The sequence below is a fragment of the Lagenorhynchus albirostris genome, chromosome 20, assembly GCF_949774975.1.
Source record: "Lagenorhynchus albirostris chromosome 20, mLagAlb1.1, whole genome shotgun sequence".
NCBI classification, from domain to species: Eukaryota; Metazoa; Chordata; class Mammalia; order Artiodactyla; family Delphinidae; genus Lagenorhynchus; species Lagenorhynchus albirostris.
In genome coordinates, this window is record NC_083114.1 from 8,338,456 (window position 1) to 8,352,384 (window position 13,929).

General features: G+C 50.4%; 1 protein-coding gene across 4 annotated transcripts in view; it reads left to right on the forward strand.

Moving 5' to 3' along the window:
• The window catches only part of MYH10 (myosin heavy chain 10), a 135,138-nt gene that overhangs the window by 92,007 nt on the left and 29,202 nt on the right, over positions 1–13,929 (forward strand). For all 4 annotated transcript variants that reach the window (XM_060133392.1, XM_060133394.1, XM_060133393.1 and 1 more), the window contains 7 exons: positions 8,104–8,297; positions 8,390–8,511; positions 10,839–10,908; positions 10,997–11,157; positions 12,173–12,281; positions 12,386–12,517; positions 13,382–13,588. In XM_060133392.1, the coding sequence (XP_059989375.1) occupies positions 8,104–8,297; positions 8,390–8,511; positions 10,839–10,908; positions 10,997–11,157; positions 12,173–12,281; positions 12,386–12,517; positions 13,382–13,588 (995 nt within the window). The remainder of the gene's footprint in view (positions 1–8,103; positions 8,298–8,389; positions 8,512–10,838; positions 10,909–10,996; positions 11,158–12,172; positions 12,282–12,385; positions 12,518–13,381; positions 13,589–13,929) is intronic.

The window sequence follows — 13,929 nt, forward strand, 5'->3', positions numbered from 1 at the left end:
GAACTTACGCTTTGTTGAAAGGTCGGCGCTCGATCTTTTGGACTTTCTCCCAAAGTAGAGCTCCCTCTTTAAATTCATTCCTCCAACTCTTGGATTTCTAACCGTTTAAGAGACTTCCAGCCCGTGGGCCCCCATCACTCCCCCGCTCCTGGCGCCAGACGGCGCACCGTGAAGTCTGGGGGTGGGTGTCCCACACCCAGCAGCTAGGGGCAGCAGCCTCGCCCAGCCCCTCCCACCATGGCCTTCCCTCTCCTGCAGCACAGATGCTCTTTCCTGTGGGGCCGTGATCTTCGGGGTCTGTGGACCAGGTGCTTTTCTGTACCTGCAGGATCAGGTACAGGGCCACCCTAGACAAAGCCATTCCCTGAGGGAGCCGGCTCCCTCCTCCCGTCTGCTTGCCTGGGCACTGGAAACGTGCCTGGTCCGTCTCTCTCATGAGGTGGCCTCTGGTTGAGTCAGCCGGCTGACCCGAGTGTCGGGGTCTCAGTCTCTCCCCACCCCGGAGGGCCTTCCATCCACCATGGCCCCAGGTGGTCTTCGAAGTTGTAGGTAGTATTGATATTTCTCCAGCAGAAATGTTCTCCTCAACATGTGCTCATGGATTCAAACCCCAGGGAGGGGTAATGGGTTTTAAATGAAAACATGGGCTTTAGTATTTTCAGTGATTTCTCGGAAGACGGTGGATGAAGGCGTTCCTCAGGATCAAATCGTGATGGCCTTTGACACACTGAGGTGGGCGGTGCCTCTCAACGAGATGACAGAGAGCTACCGCGGGCCCTGTGCTTCTAAGTAGAGACATAAGGTTAGGAAAACAGCATTAGAAGAATGTGCGGGCTTTTGAGGAGAAAGATGAGAGATGGGGGCAAAGAGAGGTTTCCAAAACCATCAAAGAGCAAATGCAGGAGAGAAAGGAACAGAATTCCTAGAGGCAGAATAAGGAGGTCATGCAAGTTTCTGCTGTAAACCAAAGGACTGTTTTCTTCCAAATATATGTTGAAACTCTAGACTCCTGGGATAAACTAGTAATGGAGGATGCAACGAATTAGCAAAGCGGGTTCCCTAACCTCAAAGTGGTAGGCGGGGTTTTTAGACTAAAAGGGCCTGTGATGATAGGGGTGGTAGTTTGTGGCTTTGGTCCTGATGCGAACTGTGTCGGAGGGACGGTTGTGTGTAATCTGCCCTGATGCTAGCGGACACCTGCCGTGTCCTTCACAGGGTAGGAAGTACCCTTAGGTTCTCTGACCCCCCACGAGCGCTGGACGGCAGCTGATGGGTCTGGAAGGGTGACCACCGGAGACATTGTGAGAAGTACAGGAAGCAAGTTTTCGTCGTCAATAGAGAACTCCCGCCACCCTTTTCAATCTCTCGTAGAAGCAGCGCTTGAAACGTGGTGACAGCAATTCACTTGGGGCTGGGAATCAGCAGGGAGATCTCGGTCCTGGTCTGCGGGAGGGCTGCCCCACTGGGGTCTCCCTTCATCTCCTAGTGGCCCCGGAATTCTTCCCTTCCTTCTTGGCATAACAGAAATGATGACGTTCTGACTTCGAAGACTTTGAACCAGTCTTTTTTTTTCCTTCAGTGAGTCGTTAGTATCCAGTAGCACGACTGATAAAAACGGTCATCATTGGATCTCCGTATAGATTGTATCCACTGGTCCTAACCCCCATTTTTAGTGCCTTTTAGACTCTCTGGTTTAGGTCTGATCCGGTTTCTGTACGCAGTTTCATTGTCTTCGTGTTCAGTGGATGAAGGTTTTATACATCGTTGCATATTCTACTCTTTCCTATTTCTTTATCTTGAGTTCTAACCGGAGTTGGGAGCTCGAGGAGAAGCAGCTTCCGGGGACGGCACCTCCAGTTCCCGAGGTCCAGTGGGGACAGTGACACTTAGTTCTCAGGGTCACCGCGAGTATCAGAGGAGGCAGCGAGAGCCTGACCCAGCCTGGGAGGTGCCTGAGTACACGCTGCCTGCCTGGCCTTGCACTTGCCGTGGCTGCCTCTGCAGCTACCGTAATTGCTGTCGCACCCTCGTTGCTGCTGCTGTTCTAATTATAGAAAACAGAGAAAATCAATAAATGCTTATTTCCTTGGCCATCGTCTCACGCAGGTCCTCTTTTCTTCAGTGCCCCGAGGTCCCGCTGACAGGCAGTCATGCTGTGCTGCCCGCGGTGGGCATGAATCGTATTCATGGGACCTGCCCGCAGGAGAAAGCAGGAGTAGCCGTGCCGGAGGCGCTGGCGGGAAGCGTGGGGCTCCCTGTGTGCCCAAACTTCGGCTTCTGCAGGGGCAGAAAGTACAGATGGGGAGGGTGGGTAAGGGAGACAAATTTCAGGTCACCTTAACACTGGCGCTTGGGGGAGGCCAGATTGCTCTCTTCCTGAATCACACGCTCCCTGTCAGCTGCTGAACTTCTGGAAGTTTTCTCAAACTTCCCAAACACTCTAGAACATTTAACAGATCGGTTCTACAACCCAGTTATGTAACCACTGCAAATTTGTTATTACTGTGTAATAGCCGTACCCTGGAGATAGACGATTCAATGTTAAGATTGTCTCTGGGAACTCATAGAAGTTAAATATTTGTTTCGGAATCATTTTCAACTGTTAGTAACATTTTAGTGTACCTTAAGGGTAGAACAGTCTTTTAGTCTATGTAAATGAGCGCTGAGAATCCACCATGTGCCTGGCACCGTGCTGGGGACTAGAGGCTTCTCTAGGATGGGAGTGTGTGATGTATTTCCTAATCATTGTGTCTGGGTATTGAAGTTAACATTAAGACAGTCTTCTCCCCCCCTTTTTGGTCTCCAGCTCTATCATCTAGAGAGAGTTTCTGAAGAACTGGCTTAAATACTTCAAATGAAATAATAGCACTAGTATTTTGGCCCATGGACAGATTTAAAGAACACAGAAATCTCATGTATTCCTCTTGTCTCCTGAGACCGTCCGCTAGAAGAAGGGCCAGTTAAGCATTCCGGCTGCAGACGACACCATTCCTTACGTAAAACTAAACTATGAATATGCCCTTAGAGATCGCAGGTCTGTGGAGCTCATCTCATTTCTGACTGTCCGCGTAGGGTTTATCGATTAATAAGTTGTTCGTATAAAATACTTGGAACTCTTTTCAGGCCACTGGGCAACCAAGTAATGAATTGCAGTGCCCACCAGCAGCCTAACCAGCCTTTCCTGGATGGAGGAGGAGGATAAACAAAGCCATTCTTGGGCTTCCCTGGTGGCGCAGTGGTTGGGAGTCTGCCTACCTTTGCAGGGGACGCGGGTTCGTGCCCCAGTCCGGGAAGATCCCACATGCCGCGGAGCGGCTGGGCCCGTGAGCCATGGCCGTTGAGCCTGCGCGTCCGGAGCCTGTGCTCCGCAACGGGAGAGGCCACAGCAGTGAGAGGCCCGCATACCGCAAAAACAAACAAACAAACAAAAACCCAGAGGTTTTTCTAGGTCTTGATTTTTTTTTTTTTTTTTGGTACGCGGGCCTCTCACTGTTGTGGCCTCTCCCATTGCGGAGCACAGGCTCCGGACGCGCAGGCCCAGCGGCCATGGCTCAAGGGCTGCTCCGCAGCATGTGGGATCTTCCCGGACCGGGGCACGAACCCGTGTCCCCTGCATCGGCAGGCGAACTCTCAACCACTGCGCCACCAGGGAAGCCCTAGGTCTTAATTTTTGAGTGAAATCATATATGATTAGTGTGGCCCAAATCATTTAATGAAGTTCCCAAAGTGTTTCTCTTTTACCCAATAATTTTACTCATTGGTAGAAACTAACCCTGAGTTTAAGTATTTGAATTTAAAAAAAAAAAACTGAAAGTTTGAAGCATTACTTTTTTTAAAATCTGAATATTTAGCTTTGGATTACCCTTATTAAAGTTAAATTTGAAAATCAGGCTCATTATGATTATATTTTTTGTTTATTACTTAAAAAACAACAAAAAAGTGGTCCTTGCCCGGGGCTGCATCGCGGGTCCCTGCCACCCTGCCCTATGGAAGAGGAGCTGCCCCTTCAGGGAAAGAGCTGCAGACCGGTGCGGCTAAACCCCCCGCAGTCAGCGTGGGGCTCCTTCTCTTTTGTTATGGGCGTGACTTGTTCTTGTGGGTAATTTTGTGTTCATTCAGTGGATATTTGTTTAAAAAAAAAAATTACTCTGTGCCAGGGACCATGCTCAGGCCAACGTCAGGACGTGGGGAAGGCAGAAGAAGCCATTTGAGCTGGTGATCAGAGGGGCCCAGGGGCACCAGGGATCTGCTCTCAGGACCCTGTGTGTGTTCCATGCTGGAGAGAGACGTCCCCGGAAGCTTAGTCCAGCAGGAATATACAGGGAACAGAGTGGAAGTGTCATCCCAGGGTCTGACGTATGTGATTTGAAGCTTTGAGGAGGGAGTGGCCTGTTTAGCCTGGAGGCAGGTGGACGGGAAGAGGTGGTAGGGAAAGGGATGGAGATTTAAAAGCCATTATGAGTTTGCAAGGAGGCGGGGTTCCTGACAGAGAGGAAAGGGTGAAGACTTGAGAGCTTTGTGTCTTTGAGAAAATGCAGCTGGTTTGTAGAATTGGCGTCTAGGGAAGGTGACAGGAGGTCCCTTCACCGAGCACTTCATGCTTTCTAGGCACCTCGGTTCTGTAAGGTAGGTCACCTTGGCTCCATTTCACAGAGGAACAAACTGAGGCTGGGAGAAGATGGGTAACTAGACCCAAGTTCACGCAGCTTGTAGGTGGCAGGTGTTTCTGACTCTCTGGGTAGAGTTCTTCATCCCTGTGCTCTGCTGCTGGGCTGTTATTTGGACCGTTTCCTACAAGACGTAGAAATGGAAGGATTTTAAGTCTAGGAGCAAGGAACTTGCTTAGTTTTAGACACAGCTGTTAATCGTGACAAAGGTGTAACTGGAAGGCACATTGTGGCTGCAGGGGTGGAGGATGAAATGGGAGAGTGAGGCTAGAGGAAGGAACCCGGTAGGGCGTTGTCGCACAGACCAGGGCAGTGGAGAGGACGGATGGACTGAAGACTCTGGAAGCTTGTCCTGACTAGTTCCAGTAAATCAGCAGCTGGATGTGGGAGGGGCATGGAGGCCGACTCCGGGTTTCTGGCTTGAGTAACCCGTGGCCACGTCTGCACTAGATATACAGGAGGAGGGATGGGGAGAATGTGCTTCAGTTTAGGACGTTGACCTTGGGGCTCGCCCCACGCCCCCATCTCTGGTCATTTGCCCTTTAGGGGGCTCATCCAGTCCCGTAACTTTAAATCCTACCTGCAAGTCAGCAACCCCCAAATCTACCTTTTCTCCTTCAGACCTCTATTCTTAGCAGCAGACTGTCCACTGTCCACTTGACATCTCCGCCTCAGTGTGTCACGGGCGCCCCAAACTTGAATAGAGTTTGGATCCATCTTTCTTTTTTTTTTTTTTGCGTTACGGGGGCCTCTCACTGTTGTGGCCTCTCCCGCTGCGGAGCACAGGCTCTGGACGCGCAGGCTCAGCGGCCATGGCTCACAGGCCCAGCCGCTCCGCGGCATGTGGGATCTTCCCGGACCGGGGCACGAACCCGTGTCCCCTGCATCAGCAGGCGGACTCTCAACCACTGCGCCACCAGGGAAGCCCCTGGATCCATCTTTCTACCCACAGAACCCCCTTCTCTCCCCATCTTCCCAGTGGTGTCACCAGCCACTTGCCTGCCCAAGCCCAAATCCCAGGAGTTCTTGCCCTCGCCCTCTGCCATATTCTTCATACCAAGTTCATCCTAAGAGCAAGGAGGTCCTGCCACCAAAACACATCTGGAATCTTCCTTCTCCACCATCTCCTCTGTGATCTTCCAAGTTCAGCCTACCATCATCTCTCTCAGAGCCTGGACTACAGCATGGGCCACGCCTTGCTCCCTGACCCCTCCCCCAGTCCATTCTCTATTGCGTGCGTGGCCTCACCTCCTCACTCCTGAGGCCCCACTGGCACCAGCTGCTTGCACTTCTTCCTGCCTCTGGTCCTTCACGCCTGCTCTTGCCACTGCCTGCAGTGATCTCCGCACTGGCTCGTCCTTACCCTTAAGGCATTAAACGTAATTTCTCCAGAGAGGTCTCTAACCGCCCATCCTTCTCGCAGCATCCTGTTCTTTTCTTTCAGTGCATTTCTCACTGTTTGTAATTATGAAAGCATTTAACGTTTACTTCATTTATTTGCTAACATACATGTATCAAGCATGTTATATGCCAGGCGTCGCACTAGGTTAGAGGGGGGTGATACTGAGAAAAGCAGACGTGAGAGGCACTGTGTGGAAGGCAGAGGCAGCTGTGTGACTTCCGGGTGGACAGAATATAGGTGTTCAGTGACTGGTGCTGGGAGGTCAGGTATGATGTGATCGCCCAGGATGAGATTGGGGCTTGAGGAATTCTGGTCCAATGCTCTCTGCCCGCACTTGTGTCCTGTCTTATTCTAGAAAGGATTTTAGGTGAGCTGAGTCTGGGCCCTTAGTGAGCGTCGTGATGTACAGAAAACACAAAAGAGAAGTCATCAAGGAGAGTGTGGTAGTGAGAGAGGTGGGTCGAGGGCCAGGAGAAGGTGGGGTCCCTAGTCCACAAGAGAAGCCAGGCGTGGCGAGTTTCTAGAATGCTGCTGTGACGGTCAACAGGTAAATGGACCAGGGTCAAGTTGAATAAGGCCCGGGCCTGTCATGGCCTGAGTGGAATGGGGTGTGGGGGGAGGGTGGCCTGGAAGCCAGTCGGCTGCACAGTGAGGAACTGGCGGGAAGGATGAGGAATGGCAGGTGTGGGAACCGCCTAGAAAGAGGCCCGGCTCTGAGGAGACAGAAGCGGGTGGCTCACGGAAGTTCATTGTCGTGGCGCGTGCAGGGGCAGGCTTGGTGAGGAGAGACGGGCTGAAGGCCCAGGGAAGAGTGTTGGTCTCCGAGGGGCACCGGCAGGGCTAGCTTTGCCCTCAACCCTCGAGTCTGGTGGCTTCACTCAGGGGAAAGTGTAGGCAGTGTGCAGGCGTCGTCCACCCTTCTCGCAGCTTCCACGGAAGGCCTGCGTGACTTGGACAAGTTCCCTTACCTCCTGGGCCATGGTCGCCTCTTCCATAAAAACCTCACTGGAAAGCAAGGATTGGAATCAAGACTGAGGTGTTGCTGAGAGAGCACTTCACGTGGTGCCTGGTCCCCACGTGCTTTCTGCCCCAGGCGCAGACGGGAGAAACGGAGGGGACTGCTAGGGTCGAAGAGAGCGTGGATGGGGTCGTTCAACTGATATTTTGGTTTTTTAAAGAAGTATTTCAGTTGTGTGTTTCGTTCATTCATCAGATTTTTTTTGACGAGAGCGTATTAGGCACCGAATGTTTGGCTGGTGGCCGGTGCACTTGCCGGGCTTCTGCGTGTGATCCCATCACGGGAAGCGTTAGGTGTGTGGACAGTGGCCACTGTCCACTGCTTTAATAAGAGCGTAGCGTCTGAGAGGTTTAACCATCGTTGAACTGAGCTCGGGCACTGATTACTTTTCAGAAGACTCCTTCCGCTGGAGCGTTCTTGCCCTTTCATGAGTGTCATCCATGCTTTGAGGAAAGAGTTGAAGTTTACTCCTTCCTAAAAACCTGAGCTGAGGTGATCCAGTCTTCCTGCATTTGCTGGCCTTTCTCTTTGGAAATCTAATGACCCGTAAGAAGTGACTCTGGTCCCTAACTGCTGAGCATGTTCACTAAGTGGACTTGCTTTGTATAAACGTATATCTCAATGTACATTTTTAGAAGCCATTTCCTATGTTGAGACTTGTCACCGTGTCGGTTTGTGTATCAATGCCAGCCAGTAATCTTGCATCTACCAAATAACTGTATATGTGACAGGCCAATGGTGTCAGGCAGTGAGTTCCTGAAACTAGTGCAGTGGGAGGCACCTGCTGGTGTGCGGTACGAAGTTGTCAAAGCGCTACAGTATCCTGCCCTAGAAGTGTGTGGCTTTTAGGTCCACGGCTTGTGCAGTGTCTAAATATGCTGACTGCCCTACCTCTATGGCATCTCTTATCATTTGTCCCACAAAGCTTGTGCTGCTGCACTCTCACTCTGTCTTTTCTTTCCCTGCCCAAGAGTTAGAGTTGCCTTATTTTCGCTTGTCTTTTTTATTTCCACCAGTGGACCGGATCGTGGGTCTGGACCAAGTGACGGGGATGACGGAGACAGCTTTTGGCTCTGCCTATAAAACCAAGAAGGGCATGTTCCGTACGGTCGGGCAGCTCTACAAAGAATCTCTCACCAAGCTGATGGCGACGCTCCGCAACACCAACCCTAACTTCGTGCGCTGCATCATTCCGAATCACGAGAAGCGGGTACGTGCTTAGCAGAACGGAGGCGGGTGTTGAAGGCGGATCGAGGTCCGGTCCCAGAGATGGAGCTCTAACACTGTCATCTGCTCGATTAGGCTGGGAAACTGGACCCGCACCTAGTGCTGGATCAGCTTCGCTGCAACGGTGTCCTGGAAGGGATCCGAATCTGTCGCCAGGGATTCCCCAACCGGATTGTTTTCCAGGAATTCAGACAGAGGTATTGCTCACCTTTACCTGGGTTCTGCGTGTATCAAAGCTTATCTGAATGTGAATCAAACAGTGAGATGATGCGAAAAGACTCCTCCTTGTTCCCTGGAGGGTTTCCGTTCTCTTTTCATATAGGAGGGCGGTCATCATTATTCCCTTTATCGTTGGTCGGGAATATTGAGTGCCTACTTTACAAAGAGGCAGGGTGCTCATAACTTCTCTGGGCGCAGCAAAGACGGGGGCCTTGGGACCCTGAGGCAGCTGTGAGGAAACACAGAGCTGAGAACTTACAGTTCACTCATTCAGACAGTTCTACCTGGGATTTAAGCATAACTTTTTTTTAAACTGATGTTTTAAAATATAGGGGGCTTCCCTGGTGGCGCAGTGGTTGAGAGTCCGCCTGCCGATGCAGGGGACACGGGTTCGTGCCCCGGTCCGGGAAGATCCCACATGCCGCGGAGCGGCTGGGCCTGTGAGCCATGGCCGCTGAGCCTGCGCGTCCGGAGCCTGTGCTCCGCAACGGGAGAGGCCACAACAGTGAGAGGCCCGTGTACCGCAAGAAATAAAATAAAAATAAAATATAGGAATAACGTATGTTCCTTTTAGGAAAAATTTTAAATACGTTAAAAGTAAATATAAGTTATTCAGGTGTGACTCCTAAAAGCACTTTGGGACATTTCTTTCCATCTTTTTTTCAATGAATATATCTGTGTACGTGTGTATGTATATATTTTTCCCACTGTGTGTGCCCGTGTGTGTGTTCTTACAATCCTTTTACTAAAGTAGGGTCGGAAATAGGTGGAGATTAGAAAAGAATTAGGAAAAAAACAAGAGGGAGAAGATCAGTGTGCAGTAGAAATGGATGAAAACATATGATGGACAACAGTTTTTTTTTAAGTGTATTATGTAATTTTCTTTAACAGTTAGTCTAGTTTGCCTTTTTCCTCTTTGCTCCTGGAAATCAAGTTTCCAAATATGAAGCATTTGTTTTTCCATAAAATAAACAGTGCTGCAGGTCGAAGAGTAGCCCTTTCTCCCAGAGGGAATCCAGTTGAAAAACTGTTCCAATCCCTACAGGTTTTCGGGGAAACCCTTATTATGGCCCCACCATATGATAAACGAGCTGGTAGATTTTCACTTTTTTTTTTTGCGGTACGCGGGCCTCTCACTGCCGTGGCCTCTCCCATTGCAGAGCACAGGCTCCGGACGCGCAGGCTCAGCGGCCATGGCTCACAGGCCCAGCCGCTCCGCGGCATGTGGGATCCTCCCGGAACGGGGCATGAACCCATGTCCCCTGCATCGGCAGGCAGACTCCCAACCACTGCACCACCAGGGAAGCCCTTCACTTTTTATTTGATAGAAGAAAATGGAACATAACTAGCATCCAAAATACAAAGTTGGTTGAAGTAGCCAGGATTCATCTTTTAATACAGCCACTGTCTTTGTGCTAAAATTTATTTTCTTGGGTATAACACACATATAGTAAATGCACAGCCCTCAAGTGTGCAGGTCGGTGAACATATGTGCGCCCAGCCCAGTGCTGTTTTGAGTCACCCTGAGACTTCCTCCTGTGCTTTTTTTTTTTTTTAATTTTAATTTATTTATTTTTGGCTGTGTTGGGTCTTCATTGCTGTGCGCAGGCTTCCTCTAGTTGCAGTGAGCGGGGACTACTCTTTGTTGCGGTGCATGGGCTTCTTATCCCGGTGGCTTCTCTTGTTGCAGAGCACAGGCTCTAGGCGCGCAGGGTTCAGTAGTTGCAGCACACAGGCTTGGTAGTTGTGGCTCACAGGCTTAGTTGCTCCGCAGCATGTGGGATCTTCCCAGACCAGGGCTCAAAGCCGTGTACCCTGCATTGGCAGGTGGATTCTCAACCACTGCGCCACCAGGGAAGTCCCCTTCCTCCTGTTCTAAACAGAGGCCCTCCAAGCATTGCTCTTACAGCCTTCTCTGTTAGCTAATAAATGCCTACAAGTTGACAGTGCCTCGACACGCAAAGAGCCAGATTCCGCTTGCGTCTTAAGGATGTGGACATTTTGTGGGAAATAAAAAACAGAAAGTTTCTAAAATCACCATGCTTTTGATTCCTCTCCACCACAACTTCTTAAACACGGTCTCTGACTTGGGAGAAATGACTGCATTTTCATTTTGCTGCTGCTTTTAAGAAATAGAAACTAGATCTGCAGAAAACCTCAGATTATCAGCTGGTCATTTCTTTACTCTTCACTCGACATGATTGCCCATCATATCCTTGCCTCTGAGGGGAAGCAGAACTCATAGTTAGTAGGTAAACATTTCCACAGATTTTTACAAAAGGCTTTTGGGCTGCTTTTCTTACAGATACGAGATCCTAACTCCAAATGCGATTCCTAAGGGCTTTATGGATGGCAAACAGGCTTGTGAGCGCATGGTAAGCTCTTCTGGATTTTTCTGGTTCGTGGGCTGTTGACACAATCTTTCCTGTAGCAAAGATAACAAACGGACTCTCTCTCTCTCAGATCCGGGCTTTAGAATTGGACCCAAACTTGTACAGGATCGGGCAGAGCAAGATATTCTTCAGAGCTGGGGTTCTAGCGCACTTGGAGGAAGAAAGAGATCTAAAGATTACCGACATCATTATCTTCTTTCAGGCTGTTTGCAGAGGTTACCTAGCCAGAAAGTAAGCGGGAAATCATGTATTAAATGCTTAGAGTGTGTGCTTGTGCCAATAAGCATGTGTTCTGTGCTAGAAATACGAGAGCGCGGGAGACTTGAGGTCCCTGTCCTGTGGGACCGAGAGCCAGGTAAGCAGATACACGTTCTAAATAAGGATACAAACAAGGGGCCAAGACAGACAATACAGGGGTCCTGCTTCAGCGTGGGTCCTCGGGGAGGGCTTCTCTGAGCCCGTCTGTAGATGAGAGGCGTCAGCATGAGGATCTGCAGGTCCAGTCCAGGAGGGAAGGAGGAGAAAGGGTACCTTAGAAAGACAGAGGGATGTTTCTCCTGGGACACATCCAAAAAGGAAGGAGTATCTAATAGAGGATGGATGAGGAGCGCAGCAAAGGGAGGGGGAGAGCAGGGCCTTGTTCACACCCGCGTGCGCGTGCGCGTACGTACGTGTGTGTCTGGGGGTAGGTGGCAGGGGCCGTTCCCGGCAGCGTCTGTGAACAGAGTGCCAGGTCCCGCGACAAGAGTTGAGGTGGGCGGAGCAGGCCCGCCATCCAGCAGGGACGTGGTCATGTCCCCGATCCCCAGCCCAGCCCACAAAGAACATTCCCTCTAGGACGTCCCCTGTGACAGCAGCTGTCAAAGCCAGTGCTCTCTTATTTGCTATAGACTGAATGTGTCCCCCAGATTCGTGCGCCAGAATCTGATCCCCAGTGGGATGGGGTTTGGAGGTGGGGCCTTTGGGGTGATTAGTGCATGAAGGTGGGGCCCTCACGAATGGGATTAGTGTCCTCGTGAGTGAGACCCCACAGAGCTTCCTTGCCCTTCCCCCATGTGAGGCGACAGCAAGAAGCAGCTGTCAGTGAGGAAGTGGGTCCTCGGCAGACACGGAATCTGCCGGGGCCATGATCCTGGACTCCCCAGCCTCCAGAACTGTGAGGAATAAATGATTGTTGTTTACAAGCAAAACGAAACAAAAACAAAACCACGGTTTTCTTTAACTAGTTTTCCTGCCTCTTCTTCAGGGCCTTCGCCAAGAAGCAGCAGCAGCTGAGCGCCCTGAAGGTGCTGCAGCGCAACTGCGCCGCATACCTGAAGCTGCGGCACTGGCAGTGGTGGCGCGTCTTCACCAAGGTGGGCGCCCGGCTCCCCCTGGGGTGGCACGCACGGGACCAAGAGAAGCCCGGGGGCGGGGAGGTGCAGGGTGCGACGGTCAGTGTTCAATGTCGTGAACGTAGGTGAAGCCGCTCCTACAAGTAACTCGCCAAGAGGAGGAACTCCAGGCCAAAGACGAAGAGCTGCTGAAGGTGAAAGAGAAGCAGACGAAGGTGGAAGGGGAGCTGGAGGAGATGGAGAGGAAGCACCAACAGGTACAGCTCACCAGTTCCCGCTCAGCCCTGAAAGAAGATGCGCGATCCCGCGGATAGGGACCCACCCAGTGAATTCCAAATAAACAGCATCTTACTTTATGTGTATTTATAGACGTTTGAGCACAGAGGTAGCAGATGTGTTAGGCCAAGCATTGGGGTATATATAAACTGAAATCAGCCTGAGCTCTTGCATTTTTGCCTTTGTCACCCTTTGGACACCCAGATGATCAAGTTTGCTATCAGGTGTGCGTTTAACACCGGTGACACTTCTGGTATTAGCACCTTCCTGTGACTGCTCACAAGGGACCTAGAAAAAAGTAAACGGATGAGACAGTACAAGGCACCCCGCTGCCTGTTCTCCAGCCGCGGTGGTCCTGAGTCCACATCCCGTTCTCGGGGAGCCGTGCTTCACGGACAAAGCAGAGACTCAGGAAAGGTTTGTAGTTGACAGTGATGGGACTGATGTGTTCAGGGCCAAAAAGTTTTAACAGTAGAGGCCAGAATATCATTTGATACCAGATGGCTTCAGTCACCATGAACTTCATAGCATTCGTATAATATTTCTCCTCCTATTCTTTGGTCCCTCTGTGAATTACCTTAATAGTAAGAAAGGGAATTCTTTCAAATAGCATGAATTTAATATGTATTATTCAGGATAACCTTTTTCGTCGTTTCTGTTGTCTCAAGTTTTCACCCAGCTTATTTTGCTAGAGCCGAAGATATATTTGAAAGTTTTGCGAGTGACGTTATGTATTTTTAACTCCGGGTTTCTTGGGCGACCTGCACTGGCCACTGGAGTCCCAGTGACTGTCTCTTGTGCACAACCGGCCAGTCATAGCACCGGGCGCTTTACTGTGATTGCAGCTGCTAGAAGAGAAGAATATCCTGGCAGAGCAACTACAAGCAGAGACTGAGCTCTTTGCTGAAGCAGAAGAGATGAGGGCAAGACTTGCCGCTAAGAAGCAGGAATTAGAAGAGATTCTCCATGACTTGGAGTCTAGGGTTGAAGAAGAAGAAGAAAGAAACCAAATCCTCCAAAATGAGAAGAAGAAAATGCAAGCACACATCCAGGTATCTGTGATAAGCTTCATTTAGGATTATAGTTGGGGTTTTCCAGATGGATCTGTTGAGTGAAGAGAGGCTCTGGGTTTGGATTCTTGTGTCCATTGAGGAGCAACAGACGCCTAAGTAATAAGTCGTTTCTCCCCACCGCCCCCACCCCTTTAAAAGATCACTCGAAGCACACATATAATAGATTCCTCCAAACGCAGATTTGTTATTTTGAACAGGAATCGTTTTTATGTTCTGCTGTGGCATCTTAGAGGATGCGTCCCAGGGTCTGCGGGGACGGAGTTTGTTCGTTGTGTTCTCATTAATAATTCCACTGCTCACTCCATCCATTAGAGACACCT